At 35.4% G+C, this 14,954-nt stretch overlaps 1 protein-coding gene across 1 annotated transcript; it reads right to left on the bottom strand.

Moving 5' to 3' along the window:
• Positions 1–209: 209 nt before the first annotated feature.
• l(3)87Df (cytochrome c oxidase assembly factor COX20 lethal (3) 87Df) lies at positions 210–9,912 on the bottom strand. Its single transcript, XM_089091722.1, has 3 exons — positions 9,813–9,912; positions 5,545–5,717; positions 210–409 (listed from the first exon to the last, which is right to left on the bottom strand). The coding sequence occupies exons 1-3, from the start codon at positions 9,846–9,848 to the stop codon at positions 295–297; spliced, it is 324 nt and encodes a 107-aa protein (XP_088947848.1). The 5' UTR covers positions 9,849–9,912; the 3' UTR covers positions 210–294.
• Between the last annotated feature and the right edge of the window lie 5,042 nt (positions 9,913–14,954).

The raw sequence follows: 14,954 nt of genomic DNA, 5'->3' as shown, positions 1-14,954 counted from the left end.
GTACATACATTAGACTTGGCTAATTACTACTGCATGGAAAAAGAGAACTAGGATATATTCATAGATGTCGGTAAGAGGGGGATGGTTCGTTAAACTACTGCTCTAGTAGCCTTAATTGAGCAAGTTGAAGGTGAGAAAACTTAAATCTTTCCGCTGTAACAGCTAATTGTGTAGGGTCGAACACTCATTTACAAAAAGTATCTAAAATGTCAAGGGTTTCTATTTTTACTAATACTATAAAACGATTTCACAAAATTCGTTGAGCAACAACTGATTGAGAATACAGGGCATTGCTTACACTTCTCTCGTACCAATGCTATTTTTATCAGCCGACTTCCTGATGGTCATAGCATCTTTAAATTGCATTAGCTCTTTTTCCTTTTCCGCCCACTTCATTCGACAGTTAATCCTGTGGGTAAAAATTAGCTTATTAGTTTAAAAATACATGTATTAAGCAGAATCTATTCAATAGAAAAAGGGAAATTACATGAAGATTATTTAAAAGCATGATCTTACTAAAAACCTGGTTACGGGTCTAATCTACAAATTTTTAATTTTTCAGAAAGTGTTTAACTGATCACCTTAAATTTTATTTCATTTAGTTTTCTTCTACGATGATGAGAGTATTTGAGCTGATTTAGCCAAATTTCCTATGAAAAATTTGCGTGACAGACAAAAGATATGACATTATTATCAAATACTAATGAAAAAAACATTTTCTCCATAAAAAATAAAGAGCAAATTTTAAAATCAGCCTATGTAAGATTGTAAACCTAAATAGAGAAAATATTACTACCCCGGGCGCCAATTGGGGACAGGGTGTGGTCTCCTAGATTTTGAATTTTTTTTGCATTTTCATTAAAAAAAACTCGAGAAAAAACGAAATTGCCTCTCCCCATAGATTTGAAAAAACACCTTTTGTATTTTAATTTAAAAAATTTGAAGAAAATACCCCCCCCCCTCCCCCGCAGGCTTAAATTTTGCAAATTGGCACCCCTTATTACTATGAATAAAAGATATTGAGTCTAAAACAAACAGAAATAACAATGAACAAAGAAACCAAAAACTGAACGGAAATAACCACGGACAGGATTGGGAATTCCCTCTCCAACTCAATTCCTTAAAACGACAGAGCGTCCTTTGCGTTTTACTAAAAAAAACTAAAAAACTTAAATAGAAAGTTTATTTGGCCAAACTAGTTTCTATGCATTTGAAGGGAATAGATTGATAATAAAAAACCAACAAAGAGAAAAATCTCAGTGAAAAAAGAAAAACAACAAACGAGACTACGGCCAGTGGAGAGAAAAGAAACGAAAAATGTAAAACAACGCGGATTTCGCCTGTATCCAAACAAAGCATCTTCAGCACGAAAGAAGCAAAAGAGGAAAAAGATAAAAAAAAACAAGCTAACACTAAAAAAAAAAATAAAACCACCCCCACCAAAAAATAAAAAAATATACAATTGGCCCAAACTGATCCACGTAGGGAAAAGATGCTATTATATAGCTACTTCAGTGAGGACACCAGAGTAATTGAGGGAAAAAAACTGGAAATTACTTTAATTATTCTGTTGCGAAATAATCCTTTTATTGGCTATTATTGAAGCAAATCGTTTTGGTCTAGCAGTCCCCTGATAATTATTTAAAATCTTAACTCCCTTATTGACTGTTGATTCACTCTTTAGAAAATTATCATAAATTGGGTCAATATTTAAACTACCTGTGTCCCTCTTTATCGAAAGGTTAGCAAACATATCTTGGTTAAATTTCTATGGCTTCTCGTGCCCATTGTGTGTACCCCTTATCATTTGAAATAGCTAAGGTCTCATCAAATTTTACAAAGTCATCTGTTTGAAACCAAAAATGTTCTGCTAAAGCTGAAACAAAAGTTTCCGGAGGCTTGCTTAATTGTAGGGGTTTTTCTATTGAATTTCGATGTTCAATAATCTTTCAACAAATTGTTGGTGAGTCCTACCAATATAGAACTTCCCACAAGAACACGGAATTTTATACACCCCACTTACTAAATTTCCCCGGGTTAAATCCTTACCAGAACTAAAGAAACTATCCATTGGCCTCAACGATTGGAAACATGTATCAATGTTAAATTTACACAAAATCCGTGAAAGTTCCTCACCCAAACCAGGTACATATGGCAATGAAATAAAACTTTTTTATACATTTAAATCTAAAGACTGAGAAACTCCAATAACCCCACTATCATGTTTAACACGTCTATTTTCACGTCTATTGTTACAAAACAAAATATCCCTCAAGTATAACAATTCCGAATCCAGAAATTCCTGGGAACAAATTCTAAAGGCTCTATCCACTAATGAAATTATAACCCCCCGTTTCGCCGACAGAGGGTGGCAAGAATGAAAATTCAAATACCTATCATGGTGCGTAGGTTTTCTATAAATCGAGAAAAGTAAATGGAGATCCCTTTTAATTAATAAAATATCCAGAAAAGGTAATTTATTATTTTCCTCAAATTCAACTGTAAATTTAATATTGTTATCAAATTTATAGAGAAATTTTTGGGTTACCTATGGGGGCTTCTCTCTCTCCTTTATTGGCAAATCTTTTCATAGATTCTATTAAAACCTCCGCTATACACAGTTTTAGAATCTCTCCTTGTTTCTGGGGTAGGTTCATGGATGATGTGGTTTGCGTTTGGAAACATGGATTGGACTCCCTAGACCTATCTTGTAAGAATTTAAATAGTTTTGATAATTAAAGTAATTGTAAGCAATAACTAAAGTAAATTCCAGTTTTTTTTTTCCTCAGTTATTCTGGAGTTCTTACTGAAGTAACCCTATAATAGCATCTTTTCCCTACGCGGATCAGTTTGCGCCAATTGTATACATGTATACTTTTTTTGTGGTGCTTTTATTGGTTTTTTAGTTTTAGCTTGTTTTTTTTAATCTTGTTCCTCTTGTGTTTCTTTCGTGCTGAAGACGCCTTGTTTGGATACAGGCGAAATATCCGCGTTGTTTTACATCTGTCGTTTCTTTTCTATCCACAGGCCGCAGTCTCGTTTGTTGTTTTTTTTTTTTTTTTCACTGAGTTTTTTCTCTTTGTTGGTTTTTTGTCATGGCTGGCCAGTTCGGCTTAAGATCTTTCATAGATTAATAATGAAGAATACACATTAAATAAAAAAAAATTCATACATATATATATACTTTTATTTGAAAAAGAATACCTGAAAGTTGTACCAAAAATCCAATGTCAGTTACAAAATATGGTATTCTACCAATTAGGCGCATGGGCACCCATATGAGGGGGGGCTCCCGCCCCCCTGGCTAAATGATGCTGCCTTATTTTTATATTTTTGTTCTGAGATTTCAATTATATAGCATTAAAAGTGCCAATTAGACGAGGTTTGCCCCCCCCCCTGGAATTCAGCTTATGGGCGCCCATGATTAGGCCGCCTAGACTCTTCACGTTCTAGACTAGTTCTAGTCCTAGACTAGACGAACTATTATGCTACCTAGTTGTTTAGAATACTGGGTTAAACTATAGTAACACTTGCGGTTTATTACTAATAGAGTCCATACTTATAAATAAGGACTCGCATTTGTTTGAATTAAGGGATCAAAGAAAACAGAGGCGTTATCAATCATTTAAGGTCAGCAATCGTAAGAAAACAGTTTTTTTTTTAATTTAAAGCTCAAAATATATTTGAATATGAACCGTTATCCTACCTGAGCTCCGGTTCATTATATCTCTGAACATTACCCTACTAATAACTTTTAATTATATTTTATTTTGACTCTTATTACTTTTATTTTTATACTTGCTGGTAGCCTAACGTTGGTAAGCAGCCCTTACACTTGTCAAATTAAAAAAAATAGTCCTTCCAAAATTTTCAAATTTTTTTGGAAACACTTTTTGGAACAGCTTCGCTTTTTTTCCTATAATTCCGCTATTTACTTTGGTGTAAACATATTTTTATCTATACTTTTTGAACGTATAGAACGTATAGTATACTTTTTGAACGTATATTTTATCTATACTTTTTATCTATACTTTTTATACTTTTATCTAACTTTTATCTATACTATTTTTATCTCTATTTTTATCTATTAAATAGTATCTATACTATTTTTATCTATATGATAATTTTTGAACGGCAGCCCTTCCGTTCTCAAAACGTTTTTTTGGAAACTATAGTTCCGAGCTTAGAATGAACACACTGATGGATTTCGTGGTTGCAGCAGTAAATACCTTGCAAGCGTCATGGTTGCAGCAGTAGCCAAATGGCAATCTAATGAAGAACGAATCGTGTCCCATTATAACCAAAACTAAAAAACGCGTCTTAAAATAAATTTTCAAATGCAAAATGATCGCCAATTGAGATTGATTCAGAAATGGTCACATTCGTCCATGCTAAACCTAACAGTAAAAAGTAATGACGAAAACAAATTTGTGGGAATTTCGAAAAAGAACTTGAAACCTTCAAAACGTTGGCAGATTGAAATAAAAAATGTAACATATTAGAATTACCATGGTATAAAATGAGAGTCGGAGGTTTTCTGCCCTCTCCTGAAAATCTGAAAAAAAAATCACATTTTAGCTTGGGAAGCACTTATGTTTCTATTTTATTTTTATTCCTTTTTGTATCAGGGCTACTAGGTGACTGGAAAATAGTAAAGACATGGTTAAGGTCTCACTTGAAAGCTAATGCTTTCAATGATGTCAATAACCTGCTTTTTGTAAATTCGTTTTGATAGCACTAAAGTGAAATACATTTTTTTTTAAATACATTCTTTCGGTGTCATTCCTGTATTTTCTCTACAAAAAGTACACCATTATGTTTACTATGGTTGCAAAACCTTCATCGGAAAGTTCGATTTCTCCATTTTGCCAAAGAAAGCGTTTTTTGTGAGTCATTTTAATGTCCACAAACATGATATAATAAGAGACTTTGAGGAATGGACGCCAAATGGGGTGCGGGGGACCCTCCTCCCTAATATACATTTTTTCTTGTATTTTCATCGACAAATATGTTACATATTTCCATTGGAAAAATCGAAAAAGCAACAAAATCCTCCCCCTAGATTTTGAAAACACACTTTGTCCCCTCTACATTTTTGTTAATTGCCAACCCTGCTTTGACGTCATCCTAGTAGCTAGGCAAAAATTTTTCCTAATGAAGAGCAATAGATTGGAAAAAGGCGTCGCTCTTTAATAGGTTCCAGCTAAGTAAAAGACAAAAGCTTTTCCCTATGTTTGATGTACATATACATAACCGAATATAATCAATAAAACCGTGGGCACTACCAGAAATTTTCCCAGATTTTATTATAGAGTCCGTCCGTTTGCCATAAAATGGCTAGTATAGTCGGGGGAGGGTGTGGGGATTTACTCTATTTTTTTTTTTTTTTAAGATCCGTACGGATAAACATACGAGTTAAGGCTAAGCCGTAAACCGTTTAACCATACGGTTAAACATCGTATATGGTGCAATTTCGAAGTACCCTTTTTTGTTCGAAATATAAGTCTAAATGCTTTTTTTAAAGGATATGTTCATTATACTTACCAGCTAGCTAGAGTGATGACAGCATAAGATCCCATTGCTAGACGACTGCTTTTGTAGCCATTACTGGTATACAAAAAATAACCCATGCCAATCGTGAGACCTCCAATAATTCCATCTAGGAGTGACCTCTTCAGGCAAGGCACAGAACCTATTTCCCGTCCAAGTATTGTTGGCTACAAATAAAAGAATCTTAACTCACGCAAGGAGTAAACCTGGTTATCAGCGCGAACAGTGTCGAACCTCTGCATGAAGATTAAAATAGGGAGAGGGGCGGTGAAGGACTCCTAAGATTAGCTAGAAGAGCCCCTTTCCTCATAAAAATCCTTGAGACATTTTAGACTGGAGCATCGACCACGCAAATAGAATACATACATTAAAAAATCGATTGAGGTAATTGGACCATTTTTCGACTTCTTGGAACTCTAGAATGAAGGGTCTTAGCGCATACTTAGGGAATCAGGGGAAGAAATGAGGCATAAAAAACATTTACCCTACCCCAATTATTAGTTGTCTTTCTGGACCATCAAGCTGAACCTCATGTATTTTATTTACACAAGTCTACGTACACGTTTTTAACCAACGACATTGGCTAAATTGACCGTTGGAGGCTTAATTGCTGCAGCTAGACCCCGAAGCCGCGCCGAATAGTCGGCGGTGTGCCGCCGAAAATAAAACGGTGGCGCGCCGCCGAGCTTGCATCAGCGCGCTTACGCCGCCGCTGATTCTATCGGCGGCGGCGTCACTAATACGCCGCCGGGTTTTTTTTCTCTTTTTTGCTTATCGATATCGACCTCCGGGCTTCAATTGTCATCCCGGCTAATCTGTTTCTTAAAGATGAATACTGTCATCTTGGGCTCGCCATGTATATCGGTAGGAAGGAGAAGAAGAAATTTTTCTTGAAACAAAAATTCTACATTCCACTTTAAAATTCTGTTCATTTTTCTTTCTGATTTTTCGGATGAAAAGAGGTAGGTAAAAGAGCATTAGGCAATTCAGGATGTTATCATAGGCACCGCAATCGCGCTACCTAAGTAAAGAACAATGTTGACACAATGTATTATTTTTTTTGTGTGTTTTTTTTTTATACCAGGGCAATTCGTATCGAAGGAATTGTCGTAGAAACTTCGAAAAGGGCTCATTCGATTGGAAATTGGAAATGCAAATTATGTTCTGGCCTTGGGAAAGCATAGGGGTTTTGAGCCCAACTTATGTTAATTTCTGCTCGTTTTGAGTTGACTCGGTTATTTATTGTAATTTCTGTTCGTTTTGGGTTTCATTTATTTATCGATGCTCAATGGGTCCAGGCAGAGTGAACAAACTCACTTTTGTTACATCAATTGTAACTGAAGTGATGTAACCGCTGATTTAAAATTGTTGATGTTGTTGAAGCCATGGTATCTGACTTGTATACAGAGTTTTTTCGATCTTGTTATTTGTTTTTTTCACTTCCTTTTCGCATGTATTTGATGAACAGGAGCAAACTTTGAAAGTTATACAAAGTTATACAAAGTTATACTCTCTCTCTCTCTCTCTCTCTCTCTCTCTCTCTCTCTCTCTCTCTCTCTCTCTCTCTCTCTCTCTCTCTCTCTCTCTCTCTCTCTCTCTCTCTCTCTCTCTCTCTCTCTCTCTCTCTCTCTCTCTCTCTCTCTCTCTCTCTCTCTCTCTCTCTCTGTTTCTCTCTCTCTCTCTCCTTACATAGGAGAGAGAGATACCTTATATTCCCATGCAAGAAATTTCAACCTCACATGCTAACTGGTGCTCCTGCTAACTCTGCTGGAGGAGCTCTGCCTTCTGGATGGGTAAACCTAGAACTGTTTCTGCAATATCTCAAACATTTCAAGACTTACTCACATGCTTCCCCTGAAAACCCGAAGCTTCTGGTAATGGACAACCACGAGTCCCACATCTGTTTTGCAGTTGTGCAAGCCACGCCACGTGTACTGAAAGAAAGAGGCTGGAAGAAAGTCTCTACAAAGATTCTTACTGACACTCCTGTGAAAAAACATATTGGAGAACAAGAATCCGATAGAAAAGATAAGAAAGCACGGGGTGACAGGGCTAGAGGAAAAGTTGGAACTGTTGGAAGAGCTGGAAAAGCAAAAAAAAGTCAAAGTTTTTGACCAATACATGAATCTTTTTATTATGTCCCAGAGTATACCACCTCGTGTCCCAAGATATACCACCCCTGGTACTTAGTGGGACAAATGGTCTAAGCAAGGACACCCCCCACTTTTTTCTTCTAGCTATACAAGTAAAATCTAGAAAAATCATAGTTTATGCTGCAGTTCTGGGGCTTTCATTTGAGCCAGAAACCATTTTTCTACTCCAATATTAACCATACATTTTGGAGGTTTTCCAAAATCCGTCCCTGCATATACCACTCTCCCCTATACTTGATTTATTTGTCTTAAAACAACTCCACTATTCTATTTCCTTAGTATTTGCTGATAAGCTATTAAAGCAAGAAGCACGAAGTAGTTTCTGACTTATGAGAATGCAAATGACTATACAAGCTGAATAAAAAACTAAAACACGGAGGATTCAGGAATTTAATATTATGATAAGAAGCGGGTGGGGCTGAATCTCTGATCTGAAGGTCATAGAGGGTTGAATCAGTGTTTAACTATACTTGCAAGGGTCGAAGGCCTGAGCAAGCAGATGGAGGTGAACGAAACCCAGCTATTTTGATTGTTTCTCAATGAAAAGGGACAAGCAGAAATTTAGACGTTTAATTTAGAAATCAAAATTTAGACGAGCAAAAATTAATTCATACGACATACTTAATAATCAATTCATTAATGAACAAAATAATTAATTTAAACTAAAAATGAAGATAACTGACGATGATCGTGCAAACAAAACACAAAACGAACAGACATTACACCAAAAAATGAAATTAAAACAAGGAAAACTAACCACACACAAGAGTGTTTCTACTGTCCCCCCTCAAATCTCCCTAAATGCTAGTGCACAGTGGTGCCCATTCACGAAAATGTAGGGGGGAGGGCAAGGATTTTTTCGATTTTTTTTTAATGAAGACAAAAAACAGGACATTATTGAGCAAATATACCTAAAACAGGGGGTAACCATAGATCTTAATTCTCTTAATTAGCAGCTATCACAGCAACCACGATTTACTATTTTGCAGGTACTGCTGCAACAACGATTAAAATGATTTAAAAAAAATTATTTTTTGTTAATTACAAAAGGCACTATGTGAAGCAGAGCTGCAGAGAAGGAAAAACGGAAAAAAAGAATGCTTTTGATACAGAATATCGTGTTCGCAGCCACTTTCCTTGTTTTTCAAGCTTATGGATTTTCCTTGATGTTCTAGCCAAATGACTGCAAGTTTCCTTTATAGGGTTTTCAGACAAGGCGGTTCTATTGGTGTACTTTGTGTTTTGATCTGACACCATTTTTGGATAAAAGTGCTATTTAATAGCTGTAGAAAAACAAAGCACAGGGGTGACAAGTAAAAACAACCATTTAGCCAGTCTTGCTGCTTTAATATAGCACATAACTAAAATATAAAATAGCTATGAAATAGAAATAAGAACTTTTCAAAATTTATGGGGGAATCCCCCCCCCTAATTGGTGTGCCTGCTAGTGCGTCATTAAATTACACTTAGAATAAAGGGGAACATAGTGCCAAGAGAGGTAAACACAAGCAGCTATGGTAGCAATAGTAGTAAAAGTTTTGAGTGCTTTTTGCAATACTTTAATTTATTTTTCAGTGTTGGACACTTTCTGTGCGACTAAATTTCCTCAAATTTTAAAGTGAAACACGGTAATCTACCAACAAGTTCAAGTTCTATTTATTTACAACGCAAGTAATTATACATTTTATGATACTGATCTTAATCTATGAGTAATCTAATCTATAGTAATTTTCAGATCTTAATTTTCTTTTTTCGAGGGAAATTGAGTTATGATGCCACACAAAATCTTATATAAGTATTTTCAATCTTTGAATAAAAAAAAAACAACTTAGAATTGAACTAAAGCGGATGATTCCTTCTCTCTTCCCGCAAGGACTCAGGAGGCTTCTTATACTATAATCACTATATCACTTTATTAAAACTTAGAATTCGTTAAAGATTTGTATTTTTTCAAAAAATTGAAACTACAGCGCTACCTTTTCCTTTTAGGCTGAAATAAATGAGTTTCTATAAAAAAAACTATTACCGCGAAAATTTCCTAAATACCTACGCATTTCGTGACAAAACTCAAGTCTTAGTTGAAATTAAAACATCAAAAAAGTTTCTTACCTTCGTAATGGAAGAAATTTCAGCATCTGTTGACATTTTATCAGTTAATATTATGAAAGCACTAGGCAAATTATAATAGATGGCGCTTGAAGCTACAAGATGACTTGTATATTAAATTTCGGGGAAAAGGCTTCCAATTTTCAAAAAATAAGAATTTCGGGGGGAAAATCTGGAAATGAAAAAGTGAATTAATGCTTAGACATGGGAATCAAAGTTGATTTTTAATTAGAAAGAGCAATTTTGACATAAGTTTCTGAAAAAATTTACCAAACACTTAGATAACCATAATTAATTGTCAGAGAAATGCCACCGCACAAGGAAGCGCACAATTTTTTTCTCGGAAAAATTGTAAAATTGCCGCGAAAAATTTTTCTTATGTTCACATAAAAACTCAATGTTCGTCCTAAACAATCGCATTTTTTGTATATTATGTTCAGCCGGTATTTCCGGATTTTGGTACTTAAGACGAAGAATTAAAATACAAGTATCCCGCTGGTTTGTTACAGAGTTTTCGACAGATTTTGACAGCGTACGAGACATAAAGCTGAATGGAGAGAAAAAAAAAACAATTGACAACTACCGCCTATGAATAATTATTCCTGATAAAGTTTTGTCATGGAGTCATTATCCCATGATTGAATTTATTTTCCTCACTCCTAATTCTCCATGCTGATTTGGCCGTTCTTAAGGATTCTAGGAATTTCGTTGGGCTTTGGAAACGTAATAATAGGACGATCTTCGGCAATATTCCATCGACGAAGCGTGTTGTACAGGTTGTTGTTTGACATAAAGTCAGTCAAACGGGTACCCAAAACAATCGGTAGACAATTCCTCCGGAAAACATCTAACAAATACTCCTTTGTCTTTCTGAGGGCCTACGTTCCAGAACCACACTTCATCGTTGTCATCACTGTAGCTTCCAATATTTTAATGTTGATACGAAAACTTATCTTTCAACTCTTCCAAACTTTTTAAACTGTGAAAAAACACCCTTTACCTATGCTATTATACCTTTTCCTTCTTAAGCTGCATACGCCATCTTTATTATTAATGGTAACCAGTTAAGTGACACTTGATCAATAAACTACCATCACTATTTCAGCTTCATTTAATCCTAGTCAATGCGACTTGGTCTTCTTAAAATTAATTTTTAAGCCTATTATTGCACCCTGAACTCACAAAATCTCCAAAAAATCATTCATTTTAGGCTTTCTGTTGCCGTCTAAACAAAAACGGTTACCTAACAATTTTCGCAACAATTACGTTTCCGCTGTCCAATATAAAGCTGTTAGCTAACATTATCAGTAAATTTTATGATATATCAAACCATGTTGGAAAACTTGAAGCACAATATAAATAAAAAACGCCTAACGCATCAAACATGGATGACTATTTTCTATGCTTAAAAAAATGATAGAAAAATCAGTGCTGCCAATACTTCTTGACAAAACTCTTGGACAAATTGGAGAAAAAAGGTCTCCCAACAAATTGGAGGAAAAAACTATTTTGGCTAATTCTGACTTGACCAATGTTTCACCAATTTGTTTTGCTGCCTTGAGGTCTCCATGGTTCCGCAATTAATCCTTGTAACTTTTAAGCCTCATTTCCAAGAAAAACATTTATGTGTCCCCCACCTGATTCTTGAGTTTTTGCGAATTGTTAGAAAAAAATTATTGTTGGCTAACAATTCTGTTTTGGCTGTCCTAATAAAAATTGTTAGCCAACAGTTGAACGGCGGGAAAAAAAACCTTGCTAATATTTCAATCCTTTGCATAACCTAAGTCTAAGAGAGTTTTATCTTCCCATTTGATTCCATGCTCTCCCATAGTCTTTGCCGTGTTCCTTAGGAATAAATTCATAGAACTGATCCATAAAAATGGGGATAGAAAACAACCCTGCTTACATCCTGTTTCAACACCAAATTGCCAACTAATCTTATTTCCTATCTTAACCACAGTAATGTAATTCTCTTGCATACAACTAATCACTTTAGTGTATTTATCTAGTATACCATACAAGGCTAGTACCTTCACTAAAGCTTTTGTACTGGCTGAGTTAAATTTCTGCTCATAATCTTTAAAGCTGAGGACTAAAGTGGTCTAATGATTTAGACACTTCTCAGTTATTAATCTAAGAATGAATATTTAGTCGATGCATCCTCTCTCCTTCTTAGAACAATAATGTTCTTATTTAAAAACTTTATCTACAGCATCTCTAAGTCTACAAGAATATCATCACGCTATGTAATTTCCTTCCTAAAGAAACCAAACGAATGCCTCTGTAATTACCACACTCACTCTTATCACTTTTCTTATAATGGGATCCAATTAAAGGTTTCCTAAAATTACTAGGTACTTCCCCCTTTTGAAAAATCATGCTCACAATCTTCATTAATTTATCTCTAAGTTGCCAACTACTATAGTTCAAAAATCATTTAATACACTATCAGAACCTAAGGCCTTATTATTTATTAATCCTTTTATACTCTCTCTAACTCTTCTTCACAAAGTAAATTTTCTTTCAGTTCCAAGTTGTCACAAAATTTTTCATTCTCTTCTATATAATTTCCTGTAGCTTTATCACGGTTGAACACATCCTTAAATTGTTCTTTCCATCTCGCTTTATACTTTCCTCATCACTAATTGAGGCCCAATTTCCATCATTAGGTGGGAAAAGTCCGAACTGACTATACCCTCTCAATTTCTTAACATGCCAATGTAACATTTTACAATTAAGCCATCTGATTGGATCTTCTAGATCCTCGGCAATTTGGTTCATGGCCTCCCCGTCACACCTCCTTAGTTCATACTTTAATCCCATCCCTACTTCCTTTATCTTCCTCTTATTCTCATTTGAATTATCACTTAATGCTTCTTGTATATACCCCTCCTCTTTTCAACCAACCTTTAAGCGTCTTCGCTAATATTCCTAGCTGCGTTTCGAACTTTCTTACCTAAGACACCATCTGCCTCTTTACCAACTATTTTCCTGAAATTATTCCATCCATCTTCTTCATTATCAAATTTTAGATTCTCCAGTTAAGAATTCAACTGTTCCTGCAAAGTTTTTCTCAAATTCTCATCCTGGAGTCTACCAATATCATAAATTCCTGGAAGGTAGTTACCCCTCCTAAATTTAAGCTTTAGATTAACCCTAGACAGTAATTATCTTAACTTTTGACACCAAGAACAGTACTCCTATATACCTAGTATCTTGTGTCGATCCTGCCAGTCTTCGATTTACAATAACGTAATTATTTAGATTAGCCGTTTTACCATCATTTGGGTACCAAGTTAAGTTATGGGCCATTTTATGACCAAAATAGTATTGATTATAACTAGATTGTTATACCTTTATAATTATTACCGCCGCTCTTGTCCTCTTCTACACCAAATTTACTTAGGCAAGGGTACCATCTATCCCTATTCCTACCAACTAGGGCATTAAAATCCTCTAATAGAAATACCAAATTCCCACCTTGGGATCCTGTAACTATGAATAACATTCCCGTCATTACTACCTGCCTCAATTTGTTCTACACAGACCTAAACTATGATGGATGATATCTTGCAGTTTTTATTCGTAAAATGAGCAACTAGAATTCTATTACTAATACCTTCCCAACTTAAACAAAACTTGGAAGCTCCCTTATCATCATGAGCTCTACTACCCGCCTATGTAACCCATCCTTCCCACCTGAATAAACAGATTTTATATCACCACTTCATGTTTACTGCCCCTTGGAGATGAGTTTCTGAAACGCTCAACAAGTTAAGTTCGAAACATCAAACGTCTTCAGTCAAAATGTCAAGCTTTTTTTAAATGTTGTAGCGTTCCAGGTCACAATTCCTATATTATTTAAATAATTGAAGTTGTTATGACCTGATGAAAATCAATAACCCGGCATGGAACCAGAGAGCAAGAAGTCCCAGTGATCTCCAGTTTAATAAAGGCTTTGTTTAATTCTGGGCCCATATTGTTCATTACGTGGTTTTCCACAATTGACGATACTCTTGTATCAACAAGAGTTAACGTACTTTACAAGTACCGTCAGGCCTATTACATCTGACTCATTATATATTCATGCCTACAAATACTCTACTACAAATAAGGAGGCAACACATAATAAAAAACTTAGCAAGGGAGAGGTTATTCGGCCCAAAAAAAGGCCACCAAAACAAACAAACCCAAAAAAGGCCACCAAAACAAACAAAACCCAGAAGAATGATCTATCAGTCTCGGAGTCCAGTACAACGATGTGTCGTTTACTAGGCTACAATTTCCTCAAGATGTGCCACTACTCAAGGTCACATGGAAACCATTATGACGTCAAGCAAGCAGGAATAGGGACGTCCCTATTCCTTTCAGGAATAGAGACGAAGGAAATATCAATTTACTGAAAATCAAGCTGCCAGCGAAGTACGAAAGAAGACTGTTTTGTAGAAATACCCAACTATTGAAATGTAACGATATAGTTCTGCGATATTGCAAGAAGAAGATGAAAAGCAAAGCATTTTCCCCAAAAAATCCTTTGAAACTGAGAGAAATTTAACCTGGACTCCAGGTGCTGGTTTTTAAAAGAAGAAAAGAAGTCTTTCCTGTGAACCAAAGAGCTGATCTTATCCAACCTTGGCACTTTAGGACTTTATTCAAGAGCTGTTTTGTGAATGGTTTTCAATCTAATCCTAAAAATACGAAAAGGAACCAAAGATGAACAGGTGTAAACTATTGTCACATTTTTAACACAGAATTGCACAGCCATTTGTCAAAATTGTGCTAACAGACCCAAGTTTTGTGACCATTCCAGAAATTTGAGGGTGAAGGTTTGTGAAAATCGTTGATTTTTGGAACTTTGACTTTCAGAAAAAAAAAATCTTTTCAATGAGAATTGGAGAAATCCCCAAAAATTTAGGGATAGTGGAAGCAATGGCTTTATATTCCACCTAAATCCCGTTGACTTCGATCATATTAATAACTAATGGGCGACTCATTACCTATAGTAATCAGTCCTCTCTTACAAAGACAAATGGCCATACCCAGGATTTTTTTGGGAGGAGGTTTTACTGAAAGATTTTTTCGGGAGGGGGGGGGGGGGGTATACAAAAAAAAACGCAAAAAACGCATACAAAATTTGTTTGTATC

This window comes from Artemia sp. Qi Xiang Cuo, chromosome 7 (genome assembly GCF_049724085.1).
Source record: "Artemia sp. Qi Xiang Cuo chromosome 7, ASM4972408v1, whole genome shotgun sequence".
Classification (NCBI taxonomy): Eukaryota; Metazoa; Arthropoda; class Branchiopoda; order Anostraca; family Artemiidae; genus Artemia; species Artemia sp. Qi Xiang Cuo.
The sequence above is the reverse complement of the archived record's forward strand: the minus strand, read 5'-3'. Positions and strand labels throughout refer to the sequence as shown.